Below are 15,452 nucleotides of genomic sequence, written 5' to 3'. Positions count from 1 at the left end.
ATGGCACATTCAAAAGTCACTGTAGGCCATGACTCCCACAGTCCCACAAAGCTACTGGACACTCCATAATGCTTCCAGACACAAGGACCTACATTATGGTTGGGAGCCAGTTTGAAGTGGAGGACTCAAAATGGAGTGGGAAGAAAGGCAAGAAAATAGATGGGGTTTCAAGAGAATTAGAGAGGTAAGTTAAGTGTATCTTACAGTAATTGCCCATTTACACCCCTTTCTAAAGGGGTCCCACCAGCACCTTGTGGAAGCCTTTCTCCTATCTGACTCTACTCATAATCATGGCCAATTGCTTGAGGAGTGGAATTCTGGCCCATTCCAGGTCAAACAAGTCTTTCCTTGAGAAGATGGAATAAGAAAGTGAGAATTTGAAGTCCTTGGCTATTGGGGCAGAAACCAAGAGCATTATCATGAGTTGTCCTGATGTAGAACATATTAGAGTGCAACCCAACATATCCAGAAATATCCAGAAAAGATACTGTGTAGAGAGAGATGAAGCCAGTTGGTAGACAGTTAAGTAAAAAAATATACCATGGGAAAAAGTGAGAAACCATGGATTGCTTAAGGGCTAGGGTCCCTTTAGCCTTGGCAGAACTATGTCTCCTATCTGTGGGATCCATAAGACATCTTTGACTCCAGGTATCTTGAGTGCATTTCAATTCCTTGTAAGCATGGCCCAATACAAGTATGAAGGAAGTGAGAAGAGGTAGGTTTTTACTGTGAAAGAAAAGTAAAGAGACTATAATAAATGTATAGGTAAGTGGAAAAGGAGTAACTTCTGAACCCTGAAGTTATACAATATCAAAATCAAATATAAAATTTTTTCTATTTGTAACCATTTCCCAAGAAGGGATCTAGATTATATTCTTTCTGAAGAAATAAGCCCACACAGGTCATGTTTCTTACAGCATTTAGCATATTATTTATAGAGTGTCTCTCAAAGTAGTAAGACAGAGGATTGTAGGTGGTTCATTAACTAGTATTTTATATTTTAAATTTATTTTAACTTATATCAAAATAAAGGATAATTGCATGTTAACCTGTGAATTTACAGCTAGTTAGGCTAAGGCTAAGGTTAAAAAGGTGAATCATTTGAAAGTAGATTTAAAGAAAAATATCAACCCAATGATATACCAAGATAGTAAAACTATTAAAGGTTTTATGCAAATATTGCAACTAAGATATCCTGCTCTTTGTTTACTTGTTTGTCTGAATAAAGGGTTAATGAAGCCTCTCTTTCACTAGAATGTTAGGTGTGTTACAATGCAACATTGCTTTTGACACAAGGTAAACTAAGGCCCATGGGGCCAAATGTAGCCTGCAGCCAATTTTGCAAATAAAATTCTATTGGAAAACAGCCACACTCCTTTGTTTACATATAGTCTACAGCTGCTTTCACACTATAACAACACAGTTGAATAGTTGTGACTGAGACCATATAGCCCAACAAGCTGAAAATCATTATTATCTGGCTCTTTAGGAAAAAATATTTTGCTGACCTTGACTTATAGTGGGGAAAAAAAAAAAAAAAAAAAAAAAAAAAACCCCAATTGTAAATTACATCTATCTTGAAACTTCTCAGGTGAACTCTTAGCACCTGCTGGAAAGTCATGGCTTTAGCCTCTATGTCCTAACTGGGACTCTAAAAGCTGTACTTATGGAGTCCTTAGAAAAGATACTGACTCCTGTGGGACATAGGGTTTCTAAGCCAAGGTGGGCACTGCCCACTGATGTGGATCTGTTATCCCTGCGGGCACTGCCCACTGATGTGGATCTGTTATCCTTGCAACTGAGCTGTTACTTGAGGGGCTGCAGTCACTCCATGGACTGCTGCTGGGACTCTCACGGAGGAGGAAGACACGAAGAGCCTGCAGGCATGCTGTTTTCTATCTGATACCCTTGGATCTGAGTGACAACTGTAGAACATTTGGATCTTGAGTGTTTGACTGTCTAAGAAGAGCCCCTTGGGTGCTGCAGTTTCTTGGATACACTTTGCTTATCATGTAAAAGGCACTTGTTTATAATGTTAGAAACTCTCGGGACTATGCATTTGACAGGTGGCTTCTGTATCTCCAAACCATACCTTTAGGTCCTCTTGCTCCATCGATTCCTGAAAATCCAGGGGGACCTGGAGAACCTGGCTCACCCTGACAGTTTAATGAAACAAAAGGCCTTAATCAGATTTCAAATACAAATGGCACATGCACGACACGATCCATTTGTAATTTTCTGTAACTAATTCGGTTTTTGTAATTTGCAGTGGTAATGAAAGTTGAAATGCATTGCAAGTCTCCCACTACATGTATCTAGTTTTTCAAAGTTGATATAGCTCCTCTAGAATTAGAGTTCTCAATAGCAACTGGTAGCATCCCATTCTCTACACTTGGTTGTGAAACAGTAATTGTGTTACTAATTTGAATTTTAAATTACAAACAAACAAGCTGATACTAAATAAAATAGTATTATAAGTCATAGCATATGAAAGACTTTAAAAATCCATTTCATTCCAAAAGATGGATAGTGAGTTATGCATTTTCCAGAAGTATAATGTTGGCTACTACACATAATGTACCTCCTGGATTCTCAAAGGGTATTTCACTCATGGTTGTGAAGACTAAATATATTTAAAGCAAAATCTGCAATATCTGAAACTGGAAGACTTTAAAGAGAGGATTTGGGTGATTTTTCAGGACGACTTTCATTCCAGTAAACCAGTGGTCATGAGGCAAGTCTTCGTGGGTGGTTTAAACCAGGCTGGGGGATAGTGATTACGTGCCTTGGTCCTCTATTTTAGGGGAACCAGGCAGGTGCACTGGTCAGAAATGTCAGTTTCATCGTGGCCTTCTAGAAGGCTCTGTTTTCTCCTTGGGCTACACCTTACATTCTAAGAGCCAGTGAAAGGGCAATGGTATATATGCTGGCAAATTATAGCCCCTTACGGACATCATAAGAGCGGAAAGGTTTTATTATCTCTCCCCCCACAAAGCACTAGCCCCTTACCTGGTCACCTGGAAGTCCTGGAAAACCAATGAACCCTCTTAGACCAGTTGAGCCTGGAGGGCCTGGGGGTCCAGGAGGCCCTGGCTGACCTTTCTCACCAGGTTCCCCTCTGTGAAATCCAGGTGGTCCATATCTTCCTGGCTCTCCTCTTCTCCCTTGCATCCCGGGTGTTCCTTTATCACCTGATGAAGTTGGAGGTATTAAGGTCTCTGCTGAAATTTTGAGCTAGGTAATAGTTAGGCTGAGGGACTTCATCCTACTTTTAGGAGATAAAGCCAAAGGTATTGAGGATTCTGATTCCCGCCCCAAGCCGCTTCCTGATCATTTCTGGTTTCAGTGACTTCACTGATGAAAGAAGCTGCCTGAGAACATCTAAGGACTATCAGAGGTGGGAGGGAGCACACAGGATTATTTGCTTCGACTGCTTATTTTACAAATGAAGAAGCACTTACCCAGAAAAGTTAAAATATTTGCCCTCTAACAACTAGCTGAGAGATGAGCACCTCATGCAGATTAAGTCTGACCTTGGAGGAGCACACAAATGGGGTTGTCAAAAATCCTCACTCTGCAATGTTTCTGTGGACCGTTAGCACGGGCATTGGGGTGTCTGTTAGAAAGGCAGGATCCCTGGCTGCTCTAGAGCTGCTGAATCAGAATCTGCATTTTAACAAGCTCTCCAGGTAATTAATGTGCACTGAAGTTTGAGAGGCACTGGTCATAATGACTTGAACAGTCATTGTGCTATTCACTTTAAAATCAATTACCAAACCTGAAACCAGTAGTTTTTGTATAGCTCAGGTTGATCCTAGTTTAGAATATCCAAATCTAGGAATACACAGGAACTTCGGCTAAGTTTTAGCATGGAGGAGCAAAAAATGTACCACAAGGTTTATTTGTATCTAAAAAATGGCCTTTTCTCGTGGTGGCTCACGCCTGTAATCCAGCACTTTGGGAGGCCAAGGCGGGTGGATCACCAGGAGTTTGAGACCAGCCTGGCCAACATGGTAAAACTCACGTCTCTACTAAAAATACAAAAATTAGTCAGGTGTGGTGGCATGCACCTGTAATTCCAGCTACTCGGGAGGCTGAGGCAGGAGAATCGCTTGAACCCAGGAGGCAGAGGTTGCAATGAGCTGAGATGGTGCCACTGCACTCCAGCCTGGACGACAAGAGCGAAACTCCATCTCAAAAAAAAAAAAAAAAGGCCTTTTCTAATCTCTGTTATTGGGGAAAGTTGCCTACACATGCGATCTGTAAGGATGTCAACTTATTTGATATGGTTAAAAACTCTAAGTGTTTACCTCTTTCTCCTGGGAATCCATCATCTCCAGGAGGTCCAGGTTCCCCGGGTTTTCCCTTTTTGGAAATGATAGCCATTTCTCCTTCATCTCCAGGAGGTCCTATGGCTCCTATAGATATTAATTATGCAAGAACAAAATGAACAGGAACATCGCACACATAATTCATCTGTTACCACATTTCACTCCCAAATTACAAATTCCCACTTAACCTACGAAGCTGTATTTATGTAGATCACAAAACATCACCATCGTTGGCTGATTTCCTAAAGGAAAGTCAGTCATCTTTTACATTCCTGACCCCACTTGTCCAGTCACAGAGTCTGGTGTACCGGGAGTGCTCACTGAATGTTTGCCAAATTCAGCCAAACTGGTCTGGGTCTTCACTGAGGTTAAGACAGATTTGAAAAGTTCCAGTCTACAAAAAATGTCGCTTTGTGCTATAAAGTTTGAATTTGCCCATCTCATATTTCCAGTTCCATGTCTCCTCCTAGCCATCCTCTCTTACTTTCCTTGTATTGAAAGAACAGACACTTATCTCAATGTGGCACTCCTCACAGTGACTTCCGAAAGGTAGGTAGGACATAGTGTACTTCTGCCTGATTTTGTAAACACTGCCCAGCTATAGCAGTGTGCAGGCGTGGGCTCCTACCAGCTTGACGAGTGCCAATTACCACAATTCAAGAACCCTGCAAGCCAGTTGTTAAACCATTGCTAACTTTAAATCAGCCATGGCAGGAGTATTTACAGTGTGGCACTCAGCAAACACTATAAACCACAGTGCTTTTTTATTTTATTTTATTTCAAAGAACTAGTTTACTAGCCCATCACTGGCATTAGTCCGAATTTTAATTTTTAGTGGGATAATTGTATAGTAGCATAATAGCACAGCAAACATCACTTATCTAAGCTAGCAAAGAATGACTCTTTGGTTCCTTGATTCTACATAATGTACAAGCTAGTAAAACAAAAAATTGTGGTAGAATCAATCAACTAAGAAGAAAAGGTAATTTTAATTCAATATGAGGCTACTTGCCCAAAAGGCCTTAAGGGCAAAAATCCTTGGGTCTGAAAATTGTCAAGCATTTTTTTCTCAACACTGGAAAGGAAGTATTACCTTCACCCATTAGTGCCCCAGAACTAAGAAGTGGGAGTAAACATTTAACAGGGATGAGGACATAACATTTAAACCATTGCTCTCAAAAACTTATTTTTCATAGTAAAGAAAACTTTTTTTTTTTTTTCTGGAGACGGAGTCTCCCTCTGTCGCCCAGGCTGGAGTACAGTGGCGTGATCTTGGCTCACTGCAAGCTCCGCCTCCCAGGTTCACACCATTCTCCTGCCTCAGCCTCCTGAGTAGCTGGGACTACAGGTGCCCGCCCACACGCCTGGCTAATTTTTTGTAGTTTTAGTAGAGACAGGGTTTCACCATGTTAGCCAGGATGGTCTCGATCTCCTAACCTTGTGATCCGCCCACCTCGGCCTCCCAAAGTGCTGGGATTACAGGCGTGAGCCACCGCGCCCGGCCAGAAAATATTTTTTCAAATGAAACTTGGGGAAACTCTACTTGTGGCCCAGATGAAAGTGGACTCATGGTAGTTCAGAGGTTGGCAAACTGCAGCCCATGGGCCAAATCCCTCCTGCTGCCAGTTCTGTCAGCACATGAGATGCGAATGGTTTTTACACTGTGAAATGGTTGAGGGGTAAAACTCAAAAACAAGGTAATATTTCATGGTGTGAAAATTATATGAAATTCAAACCTTCGTATCCATAAATACCATCTTATTGAAATTTTATTTTATGTTTGTTTCTGTGTTGTCTATGTCTGCTTTCATGCTACAAAAGCAGACTTGAGTCACTGTGACAGAGACCAGAAGGCCTGCAAAGCCTGAAATTGTTATTACTGTGCTTTTTACAGGAAGAGCTTACCAGCCTCTGTTCTAACTGAAACAGAGGTAGGAGAACAAGAGGCCCCCTTCCCAAAAGGTGAGAAAGTTCTCTGAAACCTAGAAGCTATAAATCAGTGCATTAAGAACTACTTGTTAGGCCGGGGGCGGTGGCTCACGCCTGTAATCCCAGCACTTTGGGAGGCCGGGGAGGGCAGATCACGAGGTCAGGAGATCGAGACCATCCTGGCTGACACGGTGAAACCCTGTCTCTACTAAAACTACAAAAAATTAGCCGGGCGAGGTGGCGGGCACCTGTAGTCCCAGCTGCTCAGGAGGCTGAGGCAGGAGAATGGCATGAACCCAGGAGGCGGAGCTTGCAGTGAGCCGAGATCGCGCCACTGCTCTCTAGCCTGGGTGACAGAGCGAGATTCCGTCTCAAAAAAAAAAAAAAAAAGAACCACTTGTTAATTATTTTTCAATTAATAGAGCAGTTCATATGCCATGTATATGTAATAAGATTAAAAGGTAAATAAAATGAATTTTGTTTAAAAATGTAAAACAAACACCATACAACTAAAAGGAAGAGGAATCCAAGCTTCAGAAAGGTCCTGTTTTATATTTCAGAGATCACATTTCTAGGTTTGGATCAAATACCAGAAACAAACGCATGTTTCATGGCTGTATTTTATTTACCTTTGGCCCCTCTCACTCCCTGGTCTCCGGGAAAGCCAGACATGCCCTTCTCTCCGGGTTCTCCCTTTGTGCCAGGACATCCCTCTGCACCAGGCTTTCCTCGTTCTCCGGGAAAACCTGGGAAACCAGGCAGCCCCCGGGGTCCTGGTGAAACGAGAGCATAAAGTTTTAGGAAAATATTTTATTATTTATTTATTTTTTCAGCAGGGGGAGGTGGACAGTCTCACTCGGTCACCCAGGCTGAAGGGCAGTGGCACCATCTCGGCTCGTTGCCACCTCTGCCTCCCAAGTTCAAGTGATTCTCCTCCCTCGGCCTCCCAAGTAGCTGGGATTACAGGTGTGAGCCACCGCACTTGACTAATTTTCGTATTTTTAGTACAGACGGAGTTTCACCATGTTGGCCAGGCTGGTCTCAAACTCCTAGCCTCAAGTGATCCACCCGCCTCAGCCTCCCAAAATGCTGGGATTATAGGTGTGAGCCACTGTGCCCGGCCCTAGGAAAGACTAGTATGATTCTTATATATTGTGTTCCTGTAGTTCATCTACAGATGCAAACTCCTGCCTAATGCTGAGTTTCTATTCAAAGTAAACAACAATTGTCAACCTCACTGCGCTTAATAGCTGGGCTCGGTTGGGCAAGGTGGCTCAGACCTGTAATCCTAGCACTGTGGAGACCAAGGCAGGAGGATCCTTGAGGCCAGGATTTCAAGATCAGCCTGGGTAAAACAGGGAGATCCTCTCTCCTTAAAAAAAAAAAAAAAAAAATTAGCCAGGTGTGGTGGCACATGCCTGTAGTCCTAGACTCACAAGAGGCTGAGGTGGGAGGATCACTTGAGCCCAGGAGTTCCAGGCTGCAGTGAGCTATGATCCTGCCACTGCCCTCTAGCCTGGGCTACAGAGCGAGCCTCTGTCTCAAAACAAAACAAAACAAAACAAAAATCCATGCTCTGCTGTCCTGTCCTCAGTTTCCTACCTACAGACCTGAAGTGTGGGCCCTGATGTGTCTGAGTCCTAATCCCCCAATTGGGGGTACGGATGAGAGTGGGGACCCCATCCAAAATGAAAATGCACCTTCCCCGACCCTAGGACTTTACCGTGCTACCCAGTCCTCATGAATTCTGTGGCCCTAACACCTTCAAACCCCTTTTCCCATTGACCAGCACAGAAACATTCTGCCACTGGAAATAACGATGCAGAGGACAAGAGCAAGGGAGGCATCATTAAGGGAAGGACAAAGCTAGACTAACAGTTAACTCTTTTCATGTGGTCATCTGTCCAGTCTTCAGCTGGCAGTGGATTTCATGTTTCTAAGATGGGGGGACATCATGGAAAAGCACTACCTACCTTTTGGACCTGGAGGACCAGGTAGCCCATCATCCCCAAAGGGACCTGGGATTCCTGGGAGGCCCGGGGGACCGTGTGCCCCAGGCCGTCCTGGGAGTCCAGGGAGACCTTTCATTCCAGCTGGCCCAGGAGGCCCCACATCTCCCGGCTGTCCTTTCCCACCTGGAGCACCTAAGACAAACCACAGTGACCACAGTGTGTGAAGGCTGAACACTGGCTTCACACACAGCAGGAAAAACATACAGTAGCTTAAACCATGCATTAAACAACAGTAAAACAATATTTGTTGGCTAAAATAATAGTAGCAACTTTCCATCAATCTAAGAATCTATTTTTCTAGATGATATAAATAGAAGGGCAGATCACTTGAGTAAATGTTTCCCAGCAGGGATGAATGAAGATTATAAAAGTATTTTTAATGGAAAACAGAAAGAAAAAACAAACATTGTATTTGTATTTCCTCTTGCTGGAGAGAAACTAATAGAAGAAAACTTTCCAGGTTTTTCCTGAAGCTCTACAGCTGAGTGAACTTCAGTCGGAAGTCAGAGCTGATGTCTAGCGTTGTTGGTGCTAGAAATATGGCTGTAGTGGAAAGTTTTGCCTCAATCTTGTTTTAATTTTTCAAGTGTATATATTACTGCATTTGGATAAAAGCAATGGGATTTAAACAACAGAGTAAACAATGCGAATAGTGAAATGAAGATCATATTGAAAATAGCTCGTGCTATGTTCTGAATGTGTCCCTCCAAAATTCATATGTTGAAAGTTAATCACCAATGTGATAGTATTAAGAGGTGAAGACCTGGGGAGGTGATTAAGTCATTAGGGCAGCGCCCTCATGAATAAGATTGGTGACCTTATTAAAGAGGTGCAAAAGAGCTGTTTGCCTCGTCCACTTGTGAGGACACAAGGAAGGCACACCAGATCTGCTGGCAGCTTGATCTTGGACTTCCCAGCCTCCTGAGCCATAAGAAATAAATTTCTGTTGTTTATAAATTGCCTAGCTTAAGGTATTTGGTAGAGCAGTGCAAATGGACTAAGACAGCCTCCCTGCACCTTGTATTAGGAGACACTCCAGGGGTCTCTTGTGTTCCTACATCTTGATGGATATGCCAAGAATGCAAGATCCTGATGCTCTTTCTCTGGGAAACTTCTCAAGCTTGTGTTTGCAGCAAGCACCCTTGATAGATGATATAGCACTTTCCTCAATAGAAAAAGCAGGCATTCTCACAGGCTGCTATAAAGCAGTGGTTCCTTGGCTCAGGGCTCCTCCCATATAAGGGAACCCACTGTGTGAGTGGTCTACTAGCCCACTATGTTGCCCCATGAGACTTGGGTGACACAGGGAAATGATGCAAACCAACATGAAACTCATGAGTAACGAAATCCTTTATCTCTGACTCAGGACTCTTGCTTCTGGCGGCATCCATAAAAAAGAAAGAGGGGAGCTTATTTAGTTGTAAGTAGGGTAAGCCCCAGACCCTTTACAGTTCTTGACACTTACCTGGGCTACCTGGATCCCCAGGGAGTCCCGGTTGCCCTGGTATTCCTGGAGCACCTCTTTCACAGGAATGGCCAGGTGGACCTGGGACACCTGGAAACCCAGCATGTCCCTCTCTGCCTTTGGGACCTTTGAGACCTGGGAATCCAGGAATGCCAGCTGGCCCTGAAATGATACAATGCATCCATGACATTTGTGACATAAAACTATACAGATGGCCCATGATGAATTGTTCAGGCATATCAATACTGGAGGTGAACATTTTCATCCTGAATCAGTGCTCAAATGGGTTAAGTCTTTAAATGGATTTCTTATCATAGATGTAATGAGTTCCTTATGAATAGAGAATGCATTGCTAAGTGAGTTACTTGATAAGGTTATATGAACTGCAAAGTTGCCAATGCAAATAAGAAACCACTTGGTTCTTCCTAATTTTAATTAACCTCTAACTTTGCGTCAAGCTTTACACCATATCTCTACAATATTTACAAACCCAGTTTGCACTGTATGAATTTGCATTTTATGAGAGATTTCATCACTTGCACTCTCAAATTTCTACTTACTGGAAAGACAGTGTCATAATCTTCAGGAAAGAACATCCCCCATCATTCCACACCCTAACCCAAAAATCTACTTTGTTTTTCTATGTTTTCTTTGCATTTTGGTTCACATGTTTACATTTAAAAATAGTAATCACAGTGCAAATTCAGTTGTTGGAGCACTTCAGATTGCATATTAATCTGTAAATGTTTTCCATTTTGTTGCAGTCTTTACAAATATGATTTTAATTGCTAATGGCTGGATGATATTTCTTTGAGAGAGAGAGTGCGTGTATGTGTGTGTGTGTCTTTGTTCTTCCCAATTATTCCTCTCCTGTGGATAATACTACAAGAGCATTTTCATATCTATAACTTTCTTCCATTGAACACTTCCCTTAGATACATTTTCACAAGTGAGATAGTCGGATTACTGGGTCATTATTTTTACTGACTTACATCATGTTTCACCTGTTACTTTCCAACTAATTGTTTCTTTGAATATGAATGTTTTTATTTACAAACTTCCATACAAGCTCCTTGAGGGTGCTAATTCTCCTCCTCCCCTCCACACGTCCTGTGCTAATGTACTCTAGTGGATGCCTAATAAACATTGGCCCACCCACTTTTAGAAAAGAACCAGAATGTTGTTTGTAAACATCCGGTCTGTAGTCCACATCTTGATCACCATCACCCAAGAGGCCCACTGAAGTTCCCATGTGGGGCCCCACCGCAGAAATAATGAATCAGAATTCCTCAGACTGGGGTCCTGAAGACAATAATTTTCATGAGCTGCCCCACCCCTAGTTGGTTATTTTTAAGTACATTAAAATCTGAAAAACTCCACTGGGGATCCTGAAGGATCCTTACAGATTTTAGAAAAGGATATGAATCAGTGTCCGGGCCATCTTCCTCTTTTGCGTTTGATGCCCTGCCTGCCACCCCAGATGGAATGAAAGTCCCTCTACCCTGTCTTCTATCTGAAGACAGCTTGTCCTCTAGGCTCAGCTCATGCCCAGCTCTCCCACAAAGTGTTCCCAGATGCCAGCCTACAGCTCCAGCCTCTAAGCTACTCTTTCTCTTACAATCAGGCCTGCCTACCTTCCACCTGGCAACAGCCCCAAACAGGTTACACAGTCCCTGCTCTTGGCCTTTGCAGCACCAACATACTAGCTGCGGAACCAAACTGAGTTGAATGAACAACAGTGAGCTGCCCTGCATTTGAAAACAACCAATAAAATGCAAGGACAAGGCTGGAAATTCAGGTTATTTGAAATGTAACCAGTACCCCATATGAGGGAAAACACTTGGGTAAACTGTTTATACTCTACATGGCTAAAGCAAAATAATCTAAACATTCTTCAGTGACCTATTCCAAAACTGAGCCCGCTCTATGCACCGAAAGGACAGCAAAGCCCTCATACCTTCAGCACCTGGATATCCCGGATCACCTCTGGGTCCTTTTATCCCTGGCACTCCTGAAAGACCCCTCTTTCCCGGGGGTCCCAGGTGACCAAATGCAGGGTCTCCCGGGATTCCTTTCTGACCATTCACTCCTGGTGACCCAGGAGGGCCTGGGGGCCCAACAGGGGAGGACCCCTTTTCACCTCCAAAACCCGGATCTCCTATGTCACCACGAAAACCTATTTAACAACAACAACAAAATTAATGATAACATGTGCTAGTATAGAACAAATACATATAAGACTACTTTGATAAAAATATGTTTCTTAAAAACACAGGGGTATTTACTAAAATTAAGAGCAGTTTAACAGGTAATGTTGTTTTACCACCTTTTGTAGAGAGATAAACTGCACCTTTGTGTTTCCTATAAGCCAGTGATGTTTCCCTAATTGCTTTCCTTCTCTGGCAAACATTCTGGCTGGACTGAGTAGTTTCAACAACATAATAGACAAATAATAGCCCATAACTTATGCTTCAAGGTGGAAGGAGGCTTGGCAACTTATAAAAGTATAATCTGAAGTTATCACAATATAGCTAAGAGTCTATCAAGAAACAGCATTTCCCTATTATCTAGGGATCCCTGGACCATTTCCTCAGTGAACATCCATCAGTAGAAATGTTAAAAAGTTCCTGATAGATACTCCCAAAGCAGAAAGAAAAACAAACATAAAAAACTTCACTGACCAGGTGGACCTGGTATTTCCGATGTTCCTGGTGTGCCAGGTCTGCCTTTATGCCCATCTGAACCGCTCAGCCCAGGGGCACCCTGGGGACCTGGAAATCCCTTTGGACCTAAACAATTACAACAACAAAACACAGACTCAATAAAACAAAATCTAACGTGAACAAAATGAGATTTTTTTAAAGTCTATATTAAGTCCTTTTTGAATATTTCTACTTGATGGAAGTAAGGATGTTGCCTATCCTAATTTACAAAATTGTGTTGTAAGTCATATGATCCAAACGAATGTTTTCTAGGAGTGATTTTCTTAAGGCGCTTTCTCAGAAGCCATCCTGTGAAGGATTCTTCCTGAAAGCCTTTGGAACTTGCGCCACTATTCAGATGACTCTTTTTGGTATCTTCCTATGCTAGGTCTGAAACACAACTATGCAACCATCGTCTGCCCTTGTAGGGATAAAGAGGTTGTGGCCAGTGTCTATCTTCGTAAGACAGGATCAGATTAAAGACCAAAATCTATTTCCCTGCATCTTACTGAATTTGCCCTTAAATGAAGTATAGGCAAAAGCACTTGCAAAAAGTAATAGAGAATCTTTTTTTTTTTTTTTTGAGAGAGAGAGTCTCGCTCTGTCACCCAGGCTGGAGTGCAGTGGCGCAATCTCGGCTTACTGCAAGCTCCGTCTCACGGGTTCACGCAATTCTCCTGCCTCAGTCTCCCGAGTAGCTGGGACTACAGGCGCCCGCCACCATGCCCGGCTAATTTTTTGTATTTTTAGTAGAGACAGGGTTTCACCATGTTAGCCAGGATGGTCTCGATCTCCTGACCTCGTGATCCACCCGCCTTGGCCTCCCAAAGTGCTGGGTTTACAGGCATGAGCCACTGTGCCCGGCCTAGAGAATTTATTTTAAACCTTCTGTGATTTTCTACAAGGAGTTATCTCAGCTAAAATAACGTATTAATCATAAACTTCAATGGAGGCACAACTGTCAAATTAAAATTTGAGTAATCACTTCTCTCGGAGTTAAAAGCTGCTGAAAGTAATCAAACTTTTTTTTAATCCACTCATGACCAGTAAAAGTAAAAATGAATGTTCAATCCGTCAACCTGCAATTCTCAACTCCGCTGATATGGAATTATATTTCCACACACTCTTGCCATTGACTTGTGGTGGGCGGAGTGTAATTACCTGCCCTTTTACCCAGGGCTTGGTCATGTGACTTGTTTTGGGCAATAGCAAATGAATAACCATGATCCAATCAGACGTGTGGAGGGAGCCTGTGAACTGAGTTGGCCCTCTTGCATTTCTGCAATCACATGAGAAAAGCCTGGCCTTGCAATGAGATGCATGTTGCAACCCCAAACCTAACTTGGAACTCTACTCTAAGCCAACAGAGACCATCTTAGATCAGCTAAACCCTACCAACCTGCAGACCCATAAGATAGAAAATAAGTGTTTGTTGTAGCCTACTGAGATTTTAAGATTATTTACACATTATTGTCATGAAATTTGATGGTAGAGAGAGTAACAGTCAGTCATTATTCATACTAGTAATGAATGGGTAGGGAACTCTAAAGAAAGAAGAGTCAGGCAAAATATCTTAGATAGATTTTGGACTTAATTCATCTAAACCTAAGTGATTGATTCAAACGAAGCTGTGGCATGAATGTGCAAACAAGGACAGAGATATTTGAGCATTTTTTTCAAATGTTTCTGATCAAATGTTGGTTCTTTTGGAAAGTAAAACAAAGTAAACTTGCAATCAATAAACAAATGATCATTTTTCACTCTTGAGGCACAGGAAAGAAAAGAAGATACAGTTTTAAAACTTTCAGGCCAGGCGTAATGGCTCACACCTGCAATCCCAGCACTTTGGGAGGCCGAGGTGGGTGGATCACAAGGTCAGGAGTTTGAGACCAGCCTAACCAATATGGTGAAACCCTGTCTCTACTAAAAATACAAAAATTAGCCGGGTGTGGTGGCGGGCACCTGCAGTCCCAGCTACTTGGGAGACTGAGGCAGGAGAATCACTTGAACCCAGGAGGCAGAGGTTGCAGTGAGCCAAGATCACACCACTGCAATCCAGCCTAGGAGACAGAGTGAGGCTCCGTCTCAAAAAAAAAAAAGAAAAAAAAAAAATTTCAAGGGACAGACATTTTAACCGATATGTGAGCAAATGAAGGTAAATTTTGTTGCACAAAGATTTGAAAAGCCCATCTGGAGTGTTCTCAAACCAACAGACTAGAGACCCAACTACAAATTACTATGAATGCCGTTTTCCCCTATCCGCGGTCTCTCAAAACTTTGCAAATAATTTTGGAAATGTCCTAACTGGTCAGAGGATTCACTGTTGGTTTATCTGTCTTGCTGATTCTTTTACTCTGGGAAGTATGTAAGACAGTAACTTCTCATTGCTAATACCTGGAGGTCCATCAAAACCTGGAGGGCCTTGCCTCCCAGGATAGGTCACATTGCAAGAAACTGTGTCACCTGGAATGAGAAAAGAAAAGCAACATTCACATAACTGATAGCCCAGTGGAATGTGAGGCTGTCTCAGCCACAACTTGCTCAGGATATGTTTCTGTATAGCACATGTAGAAGTCAAAGTAACAGACTCCCAAGTATCATTGGATCACTTGAGCTGCTTTCATACAGAATTTGTAGATTTTTCCTGAAATCTGAATTTCAACCATCAGAAGAGTTCTAAACATAATGAAGAAAAGAAAGATTGATTCTAAAAAGTATAAGTTTCAATAATCTAGAAAAACAATGTAGATGATAAAAATGTAATGGAGATGAACTACATGGGTAGTAGATAATAATAATAATATAATGGAGATCTATTACATGCATATCTAACACAATACAATGAGAAGTTTTGATAAATCATGAAATAGCAGTAGGTGTCCAATGCTGAGTTCAGAAAATATGTCTCTTACTATGAACATGGGGAAATTGTGCACATGAAGAGCCTGGGCTAGATGTGAATAGCTACCCTTTATTGAGGGTCAGGTGCTTCAAATATATTGTCTTGTTTTTC

The 15,452-nt window shown here is 42.3% G+C and overlaps 1 protein-coding gene across 2 annotated transcripts in view; it reads right to left on the bottom strand.

Annotated features, from left to right (window-relative positions):
• The window catches only part of COL4A4 (collagen type IV alpha 4 chain), a 156,808-nt gene that overhangs the window by 44,187 nt on the left and 97,169 nt on the right, over positions 1 to 15,452 (bottom strand). For both annotated transcript variants that reach the window (XM_050752145.1, XM_050752146.1), the window contains exons 26-34: positions 14,834 to 14,902; positions 12,419 to 12,526; positions 11,695 to 11,913; positions 9,738 to 9,899; positions 8,234 to 8,404; positions 6,890 to 7,033; positions 4,311 to 4,418; positions 3,010 to 3,191; positions 2,093 to 2,156 (exon numbers count right to left, since the gene is read on the bottom strand). In XM_050752145.1, the coding sequence (XP_050608102.1) occupies positions 2,093 to 2,156; positions 3,010 to 3,191; positions 4,311 to 4,418; positions 6,890 to 7,033; positions 8,234 to 8,404; positions 9,738 to 9,899; positions 11,695 to 11,913; positions 12,419 to 12,526; positions 14,834 to 14,902 (1,227 nt within the window). The remainder of the gene's footprint in view (positions 1 to 2,092; positions 2,157 to 3,009; positions 3,192 to 4,310; positions 4,419 to 6,889; positions 7,034 to 8,233; positions 8,405 to 9,737; positions 9,900 to 11,694; positions 11,914 to 12,418; positions 12,527 to 14,833; positions 14,903 to 15,452) is intronic.

The sequence above is a fragment of the Macaca thibetana genome, chromosome 12 (assembly GCF_024542745.1).
Source record: "Macaca thibetana thibetana isolate TM-01 chromosome 12, ASM2454274v1, whole genome shotgun sequence".
NCBI classification, from domain to species: Eukaryota; Metazoa; Chordata; class Mammalia; order Primates; family Cercopithecidae; genus Macaca; species Macaca thibetana.
The sequence above is the reverse complement of the archived record's forward strand: the minus strand, read 5'-3'. Positions and strand labels throughout refer to the sequence as shown.